The 20,103-nt window shown below is 40.0% G+C and overlaps 3 protein-coding genes across 6 annotated transcripts in view; all 3 read left to right on the top strand.

Annotated features, from left to right (window-relative positions):
• Positions 1-6,674, top strand: part of LOC120799665 (phospholipid-transporting ATPase ABCA1-like) — a 41,651-nt gene extending 34,977 nt beyond the window's left edge. For all 4 annotated transcript variants that reach the window (XM_040144919.1, XM_040144922.1, XM_040144921.1 and 1 more), the window contains exons 36-49: positions 407-576; positions 685-862; positions 1,037-1,152; positions 1,256-1,400; positions 1,549-1,672; positions 1,800-1,929; positions 2,155-2,338; positions 2,575-2,681; positions 3,959-4,100; positions 4,381-4,515; positions 4,650-4,753; positions 4,919-5,011; positions 5,484-5,727; positions 5,824-6,674. In XM_040144919.1, coding sequence (XP_040000853.1) covers positions 407-576; positions 685-862; positions 1,037-1,152; positions 1,256-1,400; positions 1,549-1,672; positions 1,800-1,929; positions 2,155-2,338; positions 2,575-2,681; positions 3,959-4,100; positions 4,381-4,515; positions 4,650-4,753; positions 4,919-5,011; positions 5,484-5,727; positions 5,824-5,967 — 2,016 coding nt within the window. In that variant the 3' untranslated portion in view covers positions 5,968-6,674. The remainder of the gene's footprint in view (positions 1-406; positions 577-684; positions 863-1,036; positions 1,153-1,255; positions 1,401-1,548; positions 1,673-1,799; positions 1,930-2,154; positions 2,339-2,574; positions 2,682-3,958; positions 4,101-4,380; positions 4,516-4,649; positions 4,754-4,918; positions 5,012-5,483; positions 5,728-5,823) is intronic.
• A 2,080-nt stretch (positions 6,675-8,754) lies between these two features.
• spink4 (serine peptidase inhibitor, Kazal type 4) lies at positions 8,755-11,393 on the top strand. Its single transcript, XM_040144931.1, has 4 exons — positions 8,755-9,061; positions 9,337-9,368; positions 9,714-9,826; positions 11,218-11,393. Exons 1-4 carry the CDS (start codon positions 9,010-9,012, stop codon positions 11,261-11,263), a joined length of 243 nt encoding a protein of 80 aa, XP_040000865.1. The 5' UTR covers positions 8,755-9,009; the 3' UTR covers positions 11,264-11,393.
• Positions 11,394-11,934: 541 nt separating this feature from the next.
• On the top strand, positions 11,935-20,062 carry stra6l (STRA6-like). Its single transcript, XM_040144930.1, has 18 exons — positions 11,935-12,135; positions 12,427-12,499; positions 12,797-12,897; positions 12,969-13,099; positions 13,180-13,300; positions 13,538-13,583; positions 13,694-13,819; positions 14,081-14,154; positions 14,839-14,947; positions 15,089-15,242; positions 15,490-15,565; positions 15,748-15,829; positions 16,442-16,490; positions 17,139-17,256; positions 17,372-17,491; positions 17,912-18,075; positions 18,651-18,794; positions 19,153-20,062. The coding sequence occupies exons 1-18, from the start codon at positions 12,113-12,115 to the stop codon at positions 19,383-19,385; spliced, it is 1,944 nt and encodes a 647-aa protein (XP_040000864.1). The 5' UTR covers positions 11,935-12,112; the 3' UTR covers positions 19,386-20,062.
• The last annotated feature ends 41 nt before the right edge of the window (positions 20,063-20,103 follow it).

Below are 20,103 nucleotides of genomic sequence, written 5' to 3' on the forward strand. Positions count from 1 at the left end.
CTTGCACACACTGTGTCTTTCTTTTTATTTGTGTCAGAATAAGAATATTCCCGAATTCCTAAATTCCACAACAAAAAAAAAACACTTAAAAAACAATTTAAAGAATTAGTGCAATAGTCACAACCCAAGTACATCTGCAATATTCCTTTGAATACAGAAAGAGCTCATTTAGATTGAACAAATGAGGGCAGAGAAATGGGGATAAAGAGGGAGACAGTACAGGACAAATCATTTAGAGGGAATTGAGCCATGTGAGGTCATTTTCAAGGACAAAATCTTCCACTTTTTACTCTGACTTATGGCACTCAGCTGATCACCAAGCGGGCCATTTACTTTCAGGCTGCTGTGTTTTTTTTCTCTGAAGTTACAGAAACGAAAATCTCACATCTGCTTCTCTGTTCTTCAGATCTGGTTCAACAACAAGGGCTGGCACAGCATCGGCTCTTTCCTCAACGTGATGAACAACGGCATCCTGCGGGCAAGTCTGCCAGTCGGCAAAGACCCCACAAAGTTTGGCATCACTGCCTACAATCACCCACTCAACCTCACCAAGGAGCAGCTGTCACAGGTTGCATTGTGAGTATTACAATGTTGGCTTTGAAAATTGTATCATTTCTTTGACCTTTTCGGGAGACGTCACGTCTGATTCTCATTTCTTCCTTCGCTTTTTTCTCTCCCACTCAGGATGACAACATCAGTGGACGTCTTGGTGTCCATCTGCGTGATCTTTGCCATGTCCTTTGTCCCTGCCAGTTTTGTGGTTTTCCTCATCCAGGAAAGAGTGAACAAGGCCAAACACATGCAGTTCATCAGTGGAGTGCAGCCTTTCCTCTACTGGCTGGCCAACTTTGTCTGGGATATGGTAAGACAATGTGGTTCAGCTGGACTCATGGTTCCATTGGCACCTCTCCAAACTGTATGAGAAATTAAAAGAGAAAGGTCCAAATATAATAGAACATAATGGAATTAAAATTATTCCTCTTAATATTTTGTCTCTTTAAAACTTACTGACCCCCTTTTTCTTCCTCCCTTGTAGTGTAACTACATCGTACCAGCTACATTGGTTATCATCATCTTTGTATGTTTCCAACAAGACGCCTACGTCTCCTCCACCAATCTGCCTGTGCTGGCACTGCTGCTGCTGCTCTACGGGTGAGTTTGCCTCAAGTACAATTTAATGAGTTCTTCATTTCATAATGTTCTGTTTTTTATTCAACCTCTTCTCATCTAAAATTATCTTTGTGTCTCTTTCCAGATGGTCGATCACCCCTCTGATGTACCCAGCCTCATTTTTCTTTAAGATCCCCAGCACGGCCTATGTGGTTCTGACCAGTGTTAACATACTAATTGGAATCAATGGCAGCGTGTCCACATTTGTACTGGAGCTGTTTGGGAGTAATGTAAGTAATGTCTCCATGGTTGATGAATGATTCGAAAATGTGCAGAATGAGAGATTTTTGTAAGGAAACTGAGAAATGATAGAAAGCAAATGCTTTGCCCATCTCGATTAAAAATTAACCGTGAATTCTGACGTCACTCCTGTTTCAGGAGATCGGCGGTATTAACGACATCCTGAAGAACGTGTTCCTCATCTTCCCACACTTCTGCCTGGGCAGAGGACTGATTGACATGGTGAAGAATCAGGCAATGGCCGATGCTTTGGAGCGATTTGGTGAGTACAGCAGACCTCTATTAAAAACTGCCATGTATCCATAATGTAAATAATGTATTCTTGTTGGCTTTGAAGAGATAGTCAAGAGAATTTTTCCAAAAGTGCTGAAATGCCGGTTCTGTTACAGGTGAAAACCGGTTCCGTTCCCCTCTGGCCTGGGACATGGTGGGAAAGAACCTGTTTGCAATGGCCATTGAGGGTGTTGTCTTCTTCTGCATCACCGTCCTCATTCAGTACCACTTCTTCTTCAAGGCCAGGTGGGTGAAACCTGCCCCTTGGTTAGATACATGTTTGATCAGTCAGCTTTAATATTCTACAAATTAATTAAAGGTTCTTCTCAGACAATACAGAGACCTCATAACTCAAAAAAATGAAGGCATTTGAATAGGAATTCCCTCTGGGAGAAGGATTCAAATCTAAAACCCCCTATAAGTCTGTCTTAATTGTGACTTCTCTTCACTTAACTGCCTGTGATTTTCCAGGTCATCCACCAGTCATCTAAAGCCTATTGGAGAAGAAGATGAGGATGTGGCCAGAGAGCGACAGAGGATCCTGAGTGGAGGAGGACAGTCAGACATCCTAGAACTCAGACAGCTTACCAAGATTTACAAGCGGAAACAGAAACCAGCAGTGGACCGGCTGTGTGTTGGGATCCCCCCTGGAGAGGTATGATCCAGATAGAGTATTTTACACACCAGACCACCAGGAAAAGACAGATTTTGAGTGTTGAGACTGTTTTATTAGAGAATGAGCTGGTTAATTTTCAAATTGGGTTCAAAATTACTAGCTATCATTACCAGCTACAATGAACTTGTGAGACTGAGTAAAGAAAAATGCTCTACATTCCTGTGAAAATAAAGGTCACTTGTCTTGAGGTCAACATGGTCTTTCTTTTCCTGCAGTGCTTCGGTTTGCTGGGGGTGAATGGAGCAGGGAAAACCAGCACCTTTAAAATGCTGACAGGAGACTCTGTGGTGACCGGCGGAGAGGCCTACCTGGCTGGCAAAAGGTAAGGCCACATCATACCACAAAATAAAGACACCCAATCATTTATTATAGACTATTATAGGATACATAAAACATTCTGCTATGCAGCCTTTCTGACTGACAGGAGATCTGAAAATTTTCTCAGCATTAGTGTGATAATAATATTTAAATCAAGACTAGGCCAAAACCTAGTATATGGCCAGACTGCCCTTTATCTGGTTGCTTCTCTGCTTCTCTCTGTGCTCACATATACAGTATTTTAATACAGCTGAATTCCCAGTAAAATTGCAATCATTTACATGTTTTTCTGTTTCTGTTGTCAAAAAATGGAACCAGTATGAAATAGTAACGGAAACGTGGCCCATTACAACTACATGTTCTCCAGCAGAGCAGTCACTTCCAAGCCATTTCCAAGCTGCTGCTCTGCACTGCTAACATTCAGATTTTATAACCGTGGCGTCATGTGACAAAATCAGCAAACACACAAGTTAAAGTTAACAGCTGTGCTGTGATTTCGGATATATTTACCTGTAAAATGATCATTCAGAGAGAAAATTAGAAGCTCATTCATGTCTGTGTCAGCTGCCCTACAGTCATTTGAATGAGACCAGAGAGAGGTGTGTCTGAAGAGTGAAAGCCCGTCCTTGCGGGGCAATATTGGCGAGTCTCTTCTACGGAAAAAAGCTACAGTTTATTAAAAAGGTCGCAAGATTTGTTGCGAGGTGCTTTTGTGAGGAAAGCTCGCTAAGGGAGTGTGAAAAGTCGGTAAATGTTTTTTTAACAATGCCTTTAAACGCCCCTGATGACTTAATAGAAACTTTGCGCCAATTCATTTTGAAAGAGCAACGGCCAGTGGAGAAACTCCAACACTCGACTGGCCGATGAGTGGTGTAACACCAGCACTAAGTCACGGGGCATTCAGCTGACCAATGGGGCCACTTGATCTGTCACGCAGTCTGTCAGTGACGGACATTCACGTTTATAGGCCTTACCCCACTGTTGCGGTCCAGCAGCAAATTTGGTGTAGAATCAGGGAAAAATAAAGCAACTACGATCTAGACCTGCTCTACATGGAAAGTGCCCTGAGATAATCTCTGTTATGATTTGGCGCTATATTAATGAAATTGAATTGAATTTAATAGAACTCTATCCCAGTCCTGTTAAGATAAAGACTTGAATAAAATTCTTCAAACAAGATATTTGATTTTTGAGAAGAAAATACAATGCAAGGCTACATTAACATGTTTTAGCTTTCTATAAAACTTAATTATTCTCTTCTTTTTGTTTATCGCACTCCAGTGTAACTACAGAGATAGATGAAGTGCATCAGAACATGGGCTACTGCCCTCAGTTTGATGCTATCAATGACCTGCTGACCGGCAGAGAGCATCTCGAGTTTTACGCCATCCTGAGAGGAGTCCCTGAGAAGGAAGTCTGCGAGGTCAGCAACACACACATAAACCTACTGTATTATATATGACTTATTTTGCTGGACGTATTGTATTGATCTTGTTAGACGCATATTAGACTTATAATTCTACTTTTGGAGTCTCGTTTTTCTATTTTTCGACACTAATGATAAATCATATGAAATAAACAAACAAACAAACAGATATACAGTCTTTTTTTAACAGTCTGTGTTAATAGAAAATGTACTGTATGTATGTATGTATGTATATTTGTATATGGTTGACACTGGAAATCATTATCCTGTCCATTAGGTGGCAGAGTGGGGCATCCGGAAGCTGGGGTTGGTCAAATATGTGGACAAGGCGGCAGGCAGCTACAGTGGAGGAAACATGAGGAAACTGTCTACGGCCATCGCGCTCATAGGAGGACCACCTGTTGTGTTTCTGGTCAGTGAAAAAAAAAAATTCCTCTTTCATAAAGCACGGCCGCAGGTTGAACCCAGAAGTTCCTACTGACAGTAGATTGTGTGTCCACATGATATTGTAGCACCACCTGAGTATCTGTTGTTTCCTGTTGACAGGATGAACCAACAACAGGCATGGACCCTAAGGCACGCCGGGCCTTATGGAATGCCATCCTTAGCATCATCAAAGAGGGACGATCTGTAGTCCTGACTTCTCACAGGTTAGGCTGGCCACCTGAACTACATCCATTCAGTTAACTATACAATCATGTAGATCAACACACCATTGTTTTGCAGACAACTTCTTCCTTTTTATCCCTGTTAATGTATGTATTTATCCCAACATGACAAACCTCATCTTGGCGTGCTGTTGTGTGTTTTTACAGTATGGAGGAGTGTGAAGCCCTTTGCACCAGGATGGCCATCATGGTCAATGGCCGTTTCCGCTGTCTGGGCAGCGTACAGCACCTCAAAAACAGGTAGGAACACACATCAGAGCAACAGCACACACGTACAAAGACTTCTTTAGCATATTTTAGTAAAGCAACATTTTAAAATGAGAAATCTCTCTGGATTGCAGTATTGTCTTACAGCATATATAATGTAATCATTTTATATTTAGTAATATAGTCTAGTATATTTAGTCTATTTTTTCACTTGTGTAAAATGCTCTAACATGCAGCAATTAAAGTATTTATGGAAGCTTCAAAAATGATTTGCAAAAAGAAAAGAAGGGTCAGTAGTACTAACTGTGAGAGTGCCACCTACGAGAGACAATTTAAAATGCCACAGTGGACAGACATGGCTCAGTCGTATCAAAGATCTACAATGCAAAAAACATTACAACTGACTATCAAGCACCAAGAAACATCATGAGAAATAAAAAAAATAAAGTTATCTTCACATAAGCACCTCAGTTCAATGAATTATGCTTCTTTTCATCCTTATCAGGTTTGGTGATGGCTACACCATCATCCTGCGGGTGGCGGGGCCAGACCCAGACCTGCGACCGGTGATGGAGTTCATCGAAAGGGAGCTGCCAGGCAGCACACTAAAGGAGAAACACCGCAACATGCTACAGTACCAGCTGCCGTCGTCCCTCACCTCCCTCGCCCGCATCTTCTCGTTGCTCTCCAAGAACAAGGACGCACTCAGCATAGAGGACTACTCCGTCTCTCAGACCACTCTAGACCAAGTAAGCAAATGTACCCAAGGCTCTGACTATAATTGGGTTTTCATCTTCAGTTTAAGCGAAGAGTAATTTCCGTTTTCTCTTCTTTTCCTCCTGCAGGTGTTTGTAAATTTCGCCAAGGACCAAAGTGACGAGGACCACTTGAAAGACGTCCATCTGAGCAAGCGGGACGCTGTGGTAGTGGACTTTTCCCAGCTAAACTCCTTCCTCATGGACAGCAAATCTAAGGAGAGCTGCGTCTAATTCCAAAAAATACCATCAGTGGGAGTTGCTATACTTCATCCTCCCCCCACCCCAGAAAATATGGTCCAATAACCTTAGGGGGAGAGAAACTATGTTCATCTTTTTTTTTATTCTATTTTTTAGTCTTTTTTAATTGTTATCATTTCTCAGTGGACCTGCGCCTCAGCGCACAGCCTCTTGACAAGGCAGAGACTGCAGGTATGGTGACAGACACTGAAACAATGAAAACTCAATGCAAATCAATGCAAGACATATATAAATATATTTAAGATGAGAAGATTTTCCTGGGAGGGTTGGAGACTGGTGCTTCTCCTTCACTAGGTGGACAGAGAGAAAGAAAAGACTCAGAACACTTGAAGCAACAGCAGGATTATAATGCTGTGTTAGACTGGAATGCTTGTAGCCCTGCTACTCACTCAATGGACAAGCCACTGGGGATGATAGAAGGAAGTATCTCTAGTTTTTAATCCCCATTCCTTGAAGTAGTTAGCAGTAGTCAGAAGGACTGTGTATTTGCTACTCTGTATCGTGAAATCACAGCAGCGTAAAACAAACAAAAACAAGTTCGGATCATTCACTGCCAACTGCTAAAAGATGGACTGACTGACTACTTTTTATTCAGGGTCAAACCTCTCTCAATCTCACTTCGTTACCAAGCTCAGTTGTTTTATAATGCAAGTGATGGTTTAAAAAAAAAAAAAAAAAAAAAAAAAAAATTTACGGTCAGAAACATGCTATCATGCAAATATTAATTTTTACTAATTAGGTTTTTTTTTAAGATAATTTAATTCTACTTAACAAACATAACCTCTGTGGAGTTTTTTTTCCCTTGGTTTTGGATAACAATTAAGAATGATAACCAAGTTGTCTTTTTTATTTGTTGTTTTTGGTGTCCTTGACATTGTCCAGCACAGTGCCTATACTGTATCATGGTGGAGAGAGGAATCCGAGCACTCCATTAAACACAACAATGTATGTAGGCTGCCAAGGAATGTATACGACAGATACCAACATGCATCAAAGCACAAAAAGGAGCTTTTTGTGGAAATGATAAATGAAACTTGACTGTTTTTAAAAAAAAAAAAAAAATGTGTCCTTTATTGTCAAAAACAAAACAAAAAAATCTTGTGTTTGCTTGATATCTGTACAAGATGTGCAGTTTCCTATACTGGCTTGTTTTACTCGCCATGCCCTTCGTCAAATGGAAGTGACGAGTAATCAGAAAGGACAAAAGAAAGCTGACGATTCCTGAAGAATTTGGACTGGTGTTTGAAAACTCCTTGGAAATATATGTGGTATGCTTTCCACGGGGCCACATCTTGACTGTCAGCACCTGTGTGTGCCAAAGCATGCCATCAGATCAGTGTGTAAAGGACTGGAGAAGACTGAATTCTGCTTCATTGTTTTTGGATTACTGGGGCATATATACATGTGAAGTCTAATTCCAAATTCTGTTGTAAAAAATGTGATTTTTGATTTTGGCGATTAGATGAATCAGATGGAAATGTTCCTGCACGTAATTCCATAGCTCCGATACATGGAGGACAGTTTCACAGCTACTGTGCTTGTATGGGATTTAAAGTTGGTACCTATTCCAGTAACATGCTTTTATACATGGCTGTGTGAGCCCTTGATGGGTACGTTTTAGACCTGAGCCAGCGCCAATGTGGATATTATGTACAGTAGCAATTGTGTGATGTCAAGTTGAAAAAACGTTACTAGTGGAGTGAACAAAAAGTATCTGTGCCAAATGGAGCTGAATGTGAACCTCTGATCAACCAGCATAATCTTGAGGAGGCAACTGTTTTGTAAATTGAGATGGGCTTTAATGTCAGTTCTTTTCTGTCGGCTCACTTACGGAAGGCCTCCTCTTTTTGTTTTCAACAGCTCGAAACAAAAAGGACATATTGTGTAATACATGTGCTCTCTCACTCAGTCTTCATTAGACTCCCAAGTTGTTTCTCACTTCTGGTGAAGTTGCCAAATTCCAATCTCTGTCTGTTCACATCAATAAGCTACCACGCCCAGGTTAACTGTACTGTCAGTGACTCAAATTTTAGACATGAGGTTGAGATCCATATTATGTTTCCTGAGCTAGTCAATAAGCCAGACTACACATAAACAGGGACCACGTCAATTACAGATGTGCTTGCAATGTTTTAGAATCCAAAAAATCATATCCAGGGTTTAAATTGATGCACGATTGTCAATACGGGTGCTCTGTGTCATACAAAATCTTGGAAGGGGTTTAAGTTATCTCGGGGATCTAATAACTGTTGTGGGGCTACAGGCCTACTCTGCTACCAACATCAAGGGTCCAAGCCACAACCCACCAAACCTTTCTGCCAAATGTGAGCACTTCATAGGCTTGGCAACCTTTTGTTTCAAGCTTGTAGAAAAGGGGATTTGGATATGACAAATTAAAAACAGAGATTTGATTCAGACAAACTAAAGCTACACCACTGCATTAAACGCTTTGTTTGAAACTTGAAGCAGAGAATGGCGGATTACATGTGATTTAGAGAAACGAGTGAAATAAGTAAAAAGCAGAAAAAGTAGTGAGATAAAGAGCAAATTGCAGAACAGTACTAAGGTGGTAATTTTTCTCTTATTGTGCTCAATATTATTATTTGTTTACATTTTTAAGTATTAAACAACAGTTTGAGTCTGTTACCCATTGTGTATAGTTACTCTTTACATTAATAAATAAAAAATTCATACATTTTGAATGATAATTTTTTGCCCTAGTCGTTGTGTCTACTTGAGTACTACAGTAGATACAAAAAAAGCTAATGTGGGTTTGTCAAATGGAAGTTTGTAGCTACTGACTGAACAAATGTCAAATGTTTGGGCATGTGTGTTAGTGTGTGCTGATGACTATGAGTTTCTAGATTGTGCGTGTGATTGTGTGTCGATTGTGTGATCGTGTGATTTTCACCTGCTGCATTCCCACATGCGCACACACCCCCACACACGTATATATTGTGAAAACAGTCACCCTCAGAGGTTTCTGTCACTCTGAGTTATTCATACACAAACATCATGACTGGAAGAATAGCTTTCCTGGGACTCCTGCTTATTTGCGTGGCTGCAGGTAACAAGGAAAAAAAACACTCGATTTGATGTATTTATCCATTGAGTTTGAAGGGTGTTATAGATTGAGATTTAAGTCTAAAATATGTATGTATTGCATAGCAGGCACTCATATACTCCATGTATTTATTGTTTATTAAAAATAATGGATCAGAAATATCAATATCAGGGACTATAATAAAATACATCACAGGTAGTGTATTGACTTTTCTCATCCCAACATACTTTCATGTTATTCAAATCTATGGTTTTAGAAGTCGTGTGCTTTTTTCACAGATGCCGAGCAGATGTCTGGACAAATGAGAAAGGTGACATAAATATCTTTTAGTGGAAAAATTTCACTTACACATTGTGTGCATAGGAGCATGTTTTGTTTCTTACTGTGCTTCTGTGTGTGTGTGTGTGTGTGTGTGTGTGTGTGTGTGTGTGTGTGTGTGTGTGTGTGTGTGTGTGTGTGTGTGTGTGTGTGTTTGTCTGAGAGAAAAAAACAATAAGAAAATGTCATTTTAACTTATTTCTAGATTTTGATGTGAATTTTTCAGTGAAGCTAAAGTGTTACTGGGAGAATTTCAACCTTTATAAACCCTCAACCTCATATCACGATATTGTTATATAACGTTATAATGTTACAGTAATGTTTTATTTTCTTGCAGCCTTTTTGTCCCGACCAGGGAAACATTTTGGCTTGCCCTCTGAACCTTGCTCCCTTGTGTGGCAGCGATGGAAACACTTATGCCAACGAGTGTACCCTGTGTTTCCAGAGACAGTGAGTACACACAGCTGCTCCTCTCTCAGGGCATTCACATTACTCCCCAGTTGACTTTATGGAGGAAAAATTGCTTGAGTCGCCATCCAGTGGTGAGAAAAATCTCAAGACTACAGTCACAAAAAACTGAACTCTGACTGACAACGGCAGCTGTTTCTGAAAGACTGGAAGGTTTCAAATATAATCTATTATTCATGTCTTGGCTTATGGAGGATCATTAATCTTTACTGGAAAATAACAATCACACCTCTGGTGACTAAATAACATTCACGCATTCCTTTATTTTGAAAAAGAGCACTACATTTCAAGAGATCCTTGAGGATTAGTGCTTTCATTGCAGAGTGAGAAAAATACTGGCAAATCAATTTTAGGTTTTTTTCAGTTAAATCTAGTGATGGATAGCATGACAAGAGCCTAGTTCTTTGTCAGGTATAGCTCTAGCTGATGTTGTCTCCAATACTTTCAAACCTATGTTGTCTTTGGGCGGGGGTGAACTCATTTTAAAAGTGTCTCCTTCTTTGTCTCTTGATATTCGATCTAAAGCTGTAACAGTCCCTTTGCTTTATTAATAAGATGCTACAAGAGTCAGCAGCCATGCTAACAGTTCTTTGGAGAAACTATATTAAGCCACAGCAGTGCTTTGATCTAAATGCTAACATGAGCATGACAAAATGCTCACAATGACATGCTGATGTTTAGCAGGTTTAATGTACTGTATATCATGTTCACCATCTCAGTTTAGCATGTTAGCATGCTAATATCCACTGATTAGCACTAAACACAAAGTACAGTAGAGGCTTATGGCCAAGTCATTAGTTTTGCAGGTATTAGGCCATAAACTAGCCTATAGTATTTGACGAATTAAAATTTGGCAGAATCAGCTCTTGATGAAAAAGGAGGGGATTTCAAAAGTCATTACAATTAATCACAAGGCAGACGGGATTGTCTGTACCAAATTTCTAAGCAATCCATCCAAAACTTGTTGGGAGATTTGACTAAAAAACACAAATATGACCCTCATGGTGGCGCTAGAGGAAAAGTTCGGAGAATGTCAAAGCCACTGGGATACATCATCTGGGAACCATGAATGTCTGCACAAAATTTTGTGCCAGTCCATTAAGCAGATGTTGGCATTTCAATCTAGACCGAAGAGGTGTAGAGACCGTCAGACATTGACATCCATAAGGCCATGCTGCCAGTGTGGCTAAAAACCACTACTAGTGGCTTTTATCTCTTTATATCCACCCCTCTCTTACCTGATGCTCGACTTTACCTCAGAGACAATGAGCTTGTATGAGGTGGAATTTCCCAAAAGAACCTTTTGGCTGGCTTCGTTTCACCTGCACTGGGCTGAGTGAAGCAGCCGTGTCATGTTATGATTCTCTCTGCAGACTAACCAAGATGGACATTTTGATCGTCAAGGAGGAGAGCTGCTGAACTGCGCAGGAGGTGATGTCACAGCCAGGTGACCAATCAGGATCCGACTATTTGTCCAACATGAAATCTTTGAAATAACATCTGGATCCCGAGTGTCCTAAATGTTTTTGTCTAATTGCCATGAGCAATAAATGTCATTCAGCAATAAATAACATCCGTGTGATTTTTTTCTTTTTCATCAATAAAATCCAAATCTCACTTAGTCTAACATTAATAAGAAGTTTGGATCATGTGTAAAGAATGAGGAAAACAGATGCTAGCATTAATATAAATAAAGACGTGAAGCCAGTAAATGTAATTTGTGCAGAGAAGATGATATCAAGTGAAAGGAAGAGAAAGGAAAGGGGATTTAGTGATTTCTGCAACGCAATCTGAGAAACATTCCTTTGGTAAGTGTAGGCAGGAGGTGAATGATCGCTTGGTTATCTCTGTGGTTGAGCTAATTGTTTACGCTCCTTATACTGAGTAACACAGCAGTCAATAATGTGTGTGTGTGTGTGTGTGTGTGTGTGTGTGTGTGTGTGTGTGTGTGTGTGTGTGTGTGTGTGTGTGTGTGTGTGTGTGTGTGTGTGTGTGTGTGTGTGTGTGTTTGTGATATGGACAACCTGAGGTGGCGTGAGCAAATGAGTAAGCAAAAGAAAAAAGTGGCAGAAGACACAAGAGCACAGGCGGGGAGAGGGGACATAAAAACAAAGTGTTGTGTCGCCAGGTCAAAGGTCAAATGTGTGTGTCACATGGTTGAAACCAGGAAACGGAGAAGTGGTATCAATCCGCAGTCGCTTCCTTTATCTTTACAGTGGAGCAGAAATAAGGCTTTTTAGGCTTCAATGAACTGACTTATCAAGGACGATGAGAGACCGAGTGGAATATGAGTAAGTACAGACTGTGCTCACTAATACCAACATTATGATACTGCTCTTTACTTTGTTACTTTCGGCTGTTAGCTAGTTATGTTAAAGTCACGTACAGTTTGGGATAAACAACCTGATTTCAGCAGTCCTGGATCAAGACAGAGGAGCAGCAAACCTGACCCTGAGCATTCCACTCCATCTGGTCCATCCCATTCATTTGTGCCCAATTTCATTTTTTTCCCCTCTTTTCTGCTTTGAGTCCTTTCAACTACATTATGTTACATCGTGTTGATATTGTCTCTGTTTCACTAGGGTCTCCCCAGTTCGGGACTGTCAAAATGGAATCTCTATAGATCTCATCCTGCACCTGTCACTCATACCAGCAGTAAGTTGTCCGTCCATTTAACCTGCAATATGAACATAAAGAAGGAAAATAAAAAGTTGACTTACTAAAAATGCACTTATTTTTTCTAGAAAAGTTGTAGCCACTGTAAATGTGACTTCTCTAAATCTAACATTTTTTTGTGTCTTTCTTGTACAACTGTGAGAATAGCCATTTTTTTTATGTTTACCACACACTGAAATAAACATCAGGGCAAGTTGTTTATCACCCAAACAATTTGTCCAGTAAATTTGTTCATGTGTTTACTTATTTATTATGTATTGATTTGTTGTCTTCCAGGTGTTGATCGTAGGGGTGCTCTCATTCCTCCAGAAAAGAGCCCAGAGACTGGCCATCGACCGCAGACTGCCCTTCCTGGGGGGACGTTTTGCCATTGTGGTGTAAGTCAGGCACCCACATCAGCGATATAGCCTTGTTTATGTTTATGCCATGTTGTCATTGTGTGCTCCAGGCCTTTGGACACTATAGGCAGCCTCAGTAACCGCTGGTCCTATGGGTTTGCATTTGGTGCCGTGTCCTGCAGCGTCCTGCTGCTCTTCTCTGAACGTTACATCCCCTTCACGGTCCCACCCTGGGCCAGAGGTACTCCCTCTGTTTACAATTTACTAAACATATACAGTAAATACATGCATTCACTGATGTGATGTTTCCTGACTCCTCAGCTATAGTGTACCTGGTCGGAGCTTTAGAAGTGGGCCTGGTGTATTTCCCTTTCTTTGCCTGTCTGTCCACACCGTTCAGAGCAGCTGGTGCTGTGCTGGGAATACTCTACTCTTTGTCCTGGTAAACAGTCATTCATATTATATGTTCAGACATACCATTTCTTTCTAGTGCAACAGTATGATATCATGTAAAACTAAAAAATAATAAAATGGTAACTTTTACGGTAGATTTTTTTGAAGCACATCCAAATTATTGTATATGAATGAATTGGATGGACAAATGAAAGGGTGTATATGTCGATGACCAAATTTTACTATCCTTAGAAAATACTTTACATGACTTAATGCTTGTTTGTAGGATCATCGTCACAGTCTGGGATACATTCACCTGTCCTGATGGTAAGGTAGGTCAGTACTAAACCCATGAAAGCTAGTGGAAGCGTAACATGCCTGTTGCAGTGTGTCTTCCTGAAAAAATAAATTAATGGATGACTTTGTGTGCATGGTTTTAAAGATTTTGGGTCAGTACCAGAAGTTAATTGTCCAGTGGCCCTGCATCCTCTCCCTCATCTTCCTCTTGGGTCGATTTGTCTACATGCTGGTTAAAGCTGTTCGAATACGTCTGCAACTGGAACAGGAGGTCAGCTTGCCTAATACATAAAATCTCTGAAGTGACGTTATCTGTATGATTGGTGCATTTGGCCGGATGTCCCCCCTATGGGGAAATCTGATGATCAAATTCACGGTCCTGTTGATAAATGATGCTTTCTGTTGCATTTGATTTGCCCCTTTTTGCTTTTATTTTGTTGACAACTTAGACAGTGATTATATAACTTTTTTCTTCTGAATTTTCTGAATCATAAACTCTGTGTGAGAATGAATCTGCTGAATCTGCTGCCAGGACCTCGAGGAGCTGAATGAGCAACACCAGGTGCAGCATGTTAAGAGACTGTTGAGGAAAACAGCTGCACCCAGGTAGAATACGACACCCATCCACACCTGCATCGATGCTGCTTTCAAGGTTTTTTCTTGTACAACTGGAGACTTACAGTTCTATTGCGTGTAATGACATCCACTATGTCTGCATGTTTTAACCAGTTTGCCAATAATTATGAGGATTTTGATGTGAACAATTTTCTAAAACATAACATAAGAACATAAGAACTACCATTCAGGCTGACACAATTTGTCATTACTTTCACTATAATCTAAAAATTGAGTTGAACATTGAGATTTTCTGAGTGAGATGAATATTATCAGAAACTGAATTTTCAATTCAATCTGTCAAATCACATCTATTTATTGTCAGACACATACTGCATTATATTACTATTGCGTAGCAATGCAGCTCGATGCATCCTGACTTGAAATCCAGTGTGTTGTGTTCAAGTGCTGCTAGTAAGCGCCAGCATCCAACATTTGAGAGTTTCTCAACTGCATTGATAACATGAGTGTCAGAGTTTGAAACTTGTAATGTCACCTAGAAGTCGCTACTCCTGCAACGATAAAGATTCCAGCTGTCACAAAACTTGCAGTTACTGTACCAGAATTTGGATTACACGTAAAAGCAGCAATACACATGGATACACACACACACACACACACACTTAGGCTGCATATACACACACTCACGGTGGTTTTGACCTTTCTGTGTTTCAGTGAGCCCCTTAGCTGGTTCCAGAGTCGAGTGTATGAGTGGGACCCCTACTTCAAGTTCCCCAACAGGATCATTGGCACTGCCATCATATCCCTTATAGGCCTATATACAGTAAAGACACAGCAAGACATCTCTTTTAATTCTGTTAAGCGAAATATCTCAACTATAGGCTTTGTTCCCGAAAATGTTACACTATCTGTTCATCTGCTTCAGGTACAGGTGTATTCATTTGTCTTTCTATAATTTCTCTAGATGACTCTAGCAGACTACAGTCTCAGTAATGTGGCCTTTGACCAAGTAGACAAGTGGAAGAATACACTACAGCAACTGGTTTTGTCCTGTAACCAGACTGAAGCTCTGGGAGCCATGATACCACAGCTGGAGGAATTCATCCTTGTGGCTAGGAGTGAGTGGGTCTGCTCTCTCCATATAGTCTGGTGCATTCATGATCCTTGTGCTTAATGCCCCATTCATGTGTATGGTAGACATCAGTCAAGTTTTAGAATTGTTTACACCAGATCTGTCCCGCTTCCTTGATTCTGAACACTTCCGTTAAGAAAAAGACAAAAATCAACTCTCATCTGTTATTTATGATTGTCAAGACTCCATGAAACACAACTTAAAGTTTCTTAATTCCTTTCATTTTTTTCCAGTGTCTTGGCTAGCTACCACAATCTTTGCTAGTCTCAACTCTGTTGCCTACACTTTCCATGTATTGGCATGTTACAGGTAAGAGATCCTAAAAAAAAAAATATGAAAGATACAAAATGTATTAATGTTTTAACTCAAAAATGTAAATGTAAAATGTTTGGAAGAATAATAAATATCAGAAAGTAAATAACCTGTTTCAGTTAAAGGGAATTTAAAGGAGATGTCTCTGCCAGTTATCACATGGTATACTCATGCTATAGGAAACACTTGAAGAGACTGTGGAAAGGACAGAAGGGTTTTCTTCCTGAGAAGTTTCACAACCCTCATTCTGCTGTCAGCATAGTAGGTAACACACACACACACACACACACACACACACACACACACACACACAAACAGATGCACACATAGCAGATGGTAGATGAATCCAGAGCAAATCAGATTTCAGCTTGGCACTAAAGACTCAAAATCAGTTTTCACAAGTGTGACATTGGCCCCAGTTTAACTGCGTTTTCCAGGTCTGAATGTGTGTTACTGCGTATGAAAATTTTAGGGCCACATATTGCAAACCATATGGCCAGTGCACCCCACCAGCTCTGCAAAAAGACTACATGATTATTGCAATTTGGTTCTGGCTCTCAGCCGTCTCCACATGTCTCCCACAGTGGAGAACAGGTTGTGGCTAATTGTCTATTTAGAAGCAAAACCCGCTCCACCAAACACACACATTTGCAAATGTCTTAACATTTTAAATATGTGAGCATGCATTTGAGTGTTTCAAATATGTAGAACATATGGATACTCTACACAAGTGAATGTTTTTGTGTGCCTCTGTGAACGTTTGCATCTCATTCTCTTTGGCCTCTTATATTCTTGCATATATTTCGTTCATACATGCTCATGTCCAAAAGACCTTGTAAGTGCACAAACAGGTTTTCTCATGGATTTTCACAGGCTTCCATTGCAAGATACTCTGGATGGCAAATAGCGTTTACACTGTGGGGTGAGCTTTTCATCATCTGAAACACCTGAACAATTGACATGTACAGCATGCTTCCTAAACAGAAGAAACAGCTGTTGTGATCTACATCAAGAAATCCTCCATTAGGGTTTTGGGACCCGACCCAAAATATTTTTTTCCTGCAGTTCCACAAATGACACCAGCACCAGGATTTAAGTTTTGAGAGAAAAGGATTTTCTAACAGGGGTAGTACCCACCCTTGACTAAACCCATATAAGGGAGGGAAGAGAAAGTAATATCTGTCTTAAATGAGAAAAAAAGCACAGATTACTTGTAGTTTATTTGATTACTTTGTCATGAAATTTGTCAAAAATATACATCAAATTGGCCTAAAACATCATTGATGTAACTTCAATCTCAGAATCAAACCATAAAATGCCATATTGTTGCAGATTCCTAGGATTTATTGTGTAAATGTGAATGCAGTGAAAAGTTTGACGGAATCATTGAATTTGTTATGATGTTTTTCTTGGACTGAGATTCTCCTAACATGAATCTACGTGCTTTTTTTTTTCTTGTCACACAAGTTAAAATTGTCATCGGAAAAGTGGTAAGAGACAATGTGAGATATGTGAGATAATTGCCAGTGTCTCTTGTGTGTGTTTTTTTTCCTTTTTTTTTCTTTTTTAGGCTATCTGATTGTCCATTTTGTCCACTTCCAGTTTGCCCTGCTCTTGGTCTATGGGCTGGTTCTTCCTATACAGCATGGAAAAGTACTGAGCATGCTCACTAACCTGGGAATCATTGTGTAAGGCTCCTTTCCCTGTGGCTGTGGATATATGACAGCTTATGAATGGATGGTTGGATTGACAGATAGCCACACTGATTGATGGATTTTTTACTTTTTCTCGTGCGTCTCTCAGCTTGACTATCGGTCTAGTGATCGGCCTGGTGATACTCCAGGTGGCTCTGGTTCAGATCTTCTTCCTCCAGGACAAAATATCTCCTACAGATAAACAGAAACCTCTGGCTCTCAACAACAGGTGGGTATATTTCAGTATATATATTAAGAGTGGGCCATGAAACCATCAGATGGACGCCACACTGAAACCCAGATCCTCTATTTGCCTGCAAACATTAACTGTTGAAAAGGGAAGTGCTGGTGGTAAAGTAGTAGATAAAAACAGTAATAGTATTACATTATCAGCTGTCTAATGTGGACTTGCTGAGGACATAATGTGATGGTGAAGTCATAAAACTTGAACCTCCTCACTTACTCAGTAGTGTAAAGTAGCTTCAGCGACTTGCTGGAACAAGCTGATGGTGCGGTTGCATTTTAGGGTGTGGAAAATCCCCTCAATACCAATTTGTTGAATATTAATAAAACAAGTGAATATGATTCAAAGTAAATCTGTATGGTACAGTATCTTAAAATCACAGTTTCTCCTCCTTCTCCTCTTCAGAAAGGCGTTCCACTGCTTCAACTACTTCTTCTTTTTCTACAACGTGGTGATGGGGATCAGCAACTGCGTCTTGAGGCTGCTGTGCAGCATTGTTGTAGGAACGTGGCTGGTGTCCCGCATAGACCGAACCATTATGCAGAGAGGATATGAAACCATGGATGCGGGTAAACCTAAATTCAACCGAACAATGTGCAAGACAAAAAGGAATAGCCCCTTGAGGTGCTTGCATCCAGAACATCGTCCATGAAATGGCAGTATTTCACAAAGCATCAGCATGCTGTGTTTTTCAAGAGAAGAACAGAACATTTGTGTGATAACTGTGAAAAAGACAAAAAATGCTATATCCTGGAATATTGATTTACAGTATATGCAACTGGAATGCTGAGCTTAGAAATATGTCAGAGAAACTTTATATGAACCAGCCAGTATTCATAAGTGTATTAATGTCATATTATGTTTCTACCAGGACTGACGACCTTTGTTGTTGTTGATTTTGAGGAGTGAGCGTGTGAAAAGCTTTGGGTTGCAGCGTAGAATTCATATGCATAAGTCAATTAGCTATTTTGTCCTCAGTTTTGCATTAAAAATAAATATAAAAATAATATATAATATACTAGAAATATAGATAAATGTAATATAAATTAATAAATAAAACAATAATATAAATAACAATACTGTAAATGCAGTGCTTCTTCTCTTATACGGTTGTGGATCTAACAGTTTTTCCCACCCGTTCCAGGCTACAGTACCTGGATTGGGATGATCTTTGCTGACCACTATCATAACAATCCAGTCATGGTGTGCTTCTGCCAGCTGCTGGTCTCTAACAAGCTGGAGAGACACACTGCATCTGCATACTCCACATTCAGCAACATGCCATCTGGTCAGTAGTGTGTGTGTGTGTGTGTGTGTGTGTGTGTGTGTGTGTGTGTGTATATGAGTGTGTAGCTCTGACATATACAATCCACTAAATAACTACTGCCTCTGCCTTTCTGCTGTCTAAGATTCACCAAAATTGGGAACAAACTAGTATCCTCTTTTAAATTCCTCTTAAAATGTACTTTTTTTGCATTTCTTTTGCATTTTTCTGTTCGATCCTTCCAATTTTCATCTTGCACAGATTTATATGTTTTATCAGAATCATAATTATCGAATTATTTTTTTTTAAATATTTGTAAAATTCTTTCCTCACAATTTTTTTTTCTTCATTTCCAGTTTATTAAATTTGAACTTCTTTGCAGAACCTCCTGTGAATAGCCAGGCCAAGAGGCGCTGGATGCTGTTTCTAACTTTACTGAGAAATCCTCGTCTGATCCTGCTCAGAAAGCACCACCTCTGCTCATCTTCATCGTTACAGACATCATCATCTCCCCCATCAGACATGGTGCTGCGGGCTTGGGTCATGGCCTCACAAATGCAGAGTTGCCAAGCAGCACTACCAGAGATCAGAGCCACACCACAAGAAGACTGTTAAAGAAACATTTCCATAGATTCTGACCCTGTGCCCTTTAGTGGTGGGTCCCCATGTTGTAACAGGAGTACTGTGCTGTTTTCAATGACTCTGGTTTGAAGACTGTCATTTCACAAAGGTTTTGGCAAAGTCAGTGCATCTGATTTTATTTGACACCAAAACCCACTTCACCTGACAACATTTCTGAGGAAAAGCCTAGCACTGACGTCTGACTGATATAATCTGGTTAATGTGATCAGGTGATAAGGTAACCAGTCTATCAACTCAGAGGTAGCATTCCCATTGAGTAATTTACATATTTGGGATTTCATTTTTGATTTAATGAAATTGTGATAAAAAGATTACGTGTCTCATTCCAGATTGACTGTATGCTGTTCAATGGTTTCATGAATGAATGGTCAGAACCAAAGCATTGGTTGAAAAAGCACGATTTAAGTCAATTCTGATCTGTTGTACTGTACATAGACATAGAGTTAAATGTGAACCTTTGTACATTATCATAATAACACTCGTAACATCTATTCTAGAAATGGTTGTGGTGCACTACAGCTGGCCATTTCTGTTTATTGTATTAAAACCATGTGAGCTACACTGCACTGCTATTCTGCTTGTCCTTCTAGGTTTTTGTTATAAAATGTAACTGGTTATAAACTTGTATGCATAGTTGCTGTATATTCTCAATAAACATTTGGTGGCACTTCAGGGTGATCGTGCAGTTTGT

This window comes from Xiphias gladius, chromosome 15 (genome assembly GCF_016859285.1).
Source record: "Xiphias gladius isolate SHS-SW01 ecotype Sanya breed wild chromosome 15, ASM1685928v1, whole genome shotgun sequence".
Lineage (NCBI taxonomy): Eukaryota > Metazoa > Chordata > Actinopteri > Istiophoriformes > Xiphiidae > Xiphias > Xiphias gladius.

Bases quoted from the DNA above. Each gene is read 5' to 3' on its own strand.
- spink4 (XM_040144931.1), top strand. From the start codon at position 9,010: ATGACTGGAAGAATAGCTTTCCTGGGACTCCTGCTTATTTGCGTGGCT. The intron at 9,062-9,336 runs GTAACAAGGAAA...CTTTTTTCACAG, and splicing joins GCTTATTTGCGTGGCTGCAG to ATGCCGAGCAGATGTCTGGA. The intron at 9,827-11,217 runs GTGAGTACACAC...TTCTCTCTGCAG, and splicing joins ACCCTGTGTTTCCAGAGACA to ACTAACCAAGATGGACATTT.
- stra6l (XM_040144930.1), top strand. From the start codon at position 12,113: ATGAGAGACCGAGTGGAATATGA. The intron at 15,830-16,441 runs GTAGGTAACACA...GGATTTTCACAG, and splicing joins CTCATTCTGCTGTCAGCATA to GCTTCCATTGCAAGATACTC. The intron at 18,076-18,650 runs GTAAACCTAAAT...CACCCGTTCCAG, and splicing joins ATATGAAACCATGGATGCGG to GCTACAGTACCTGGATTGGG.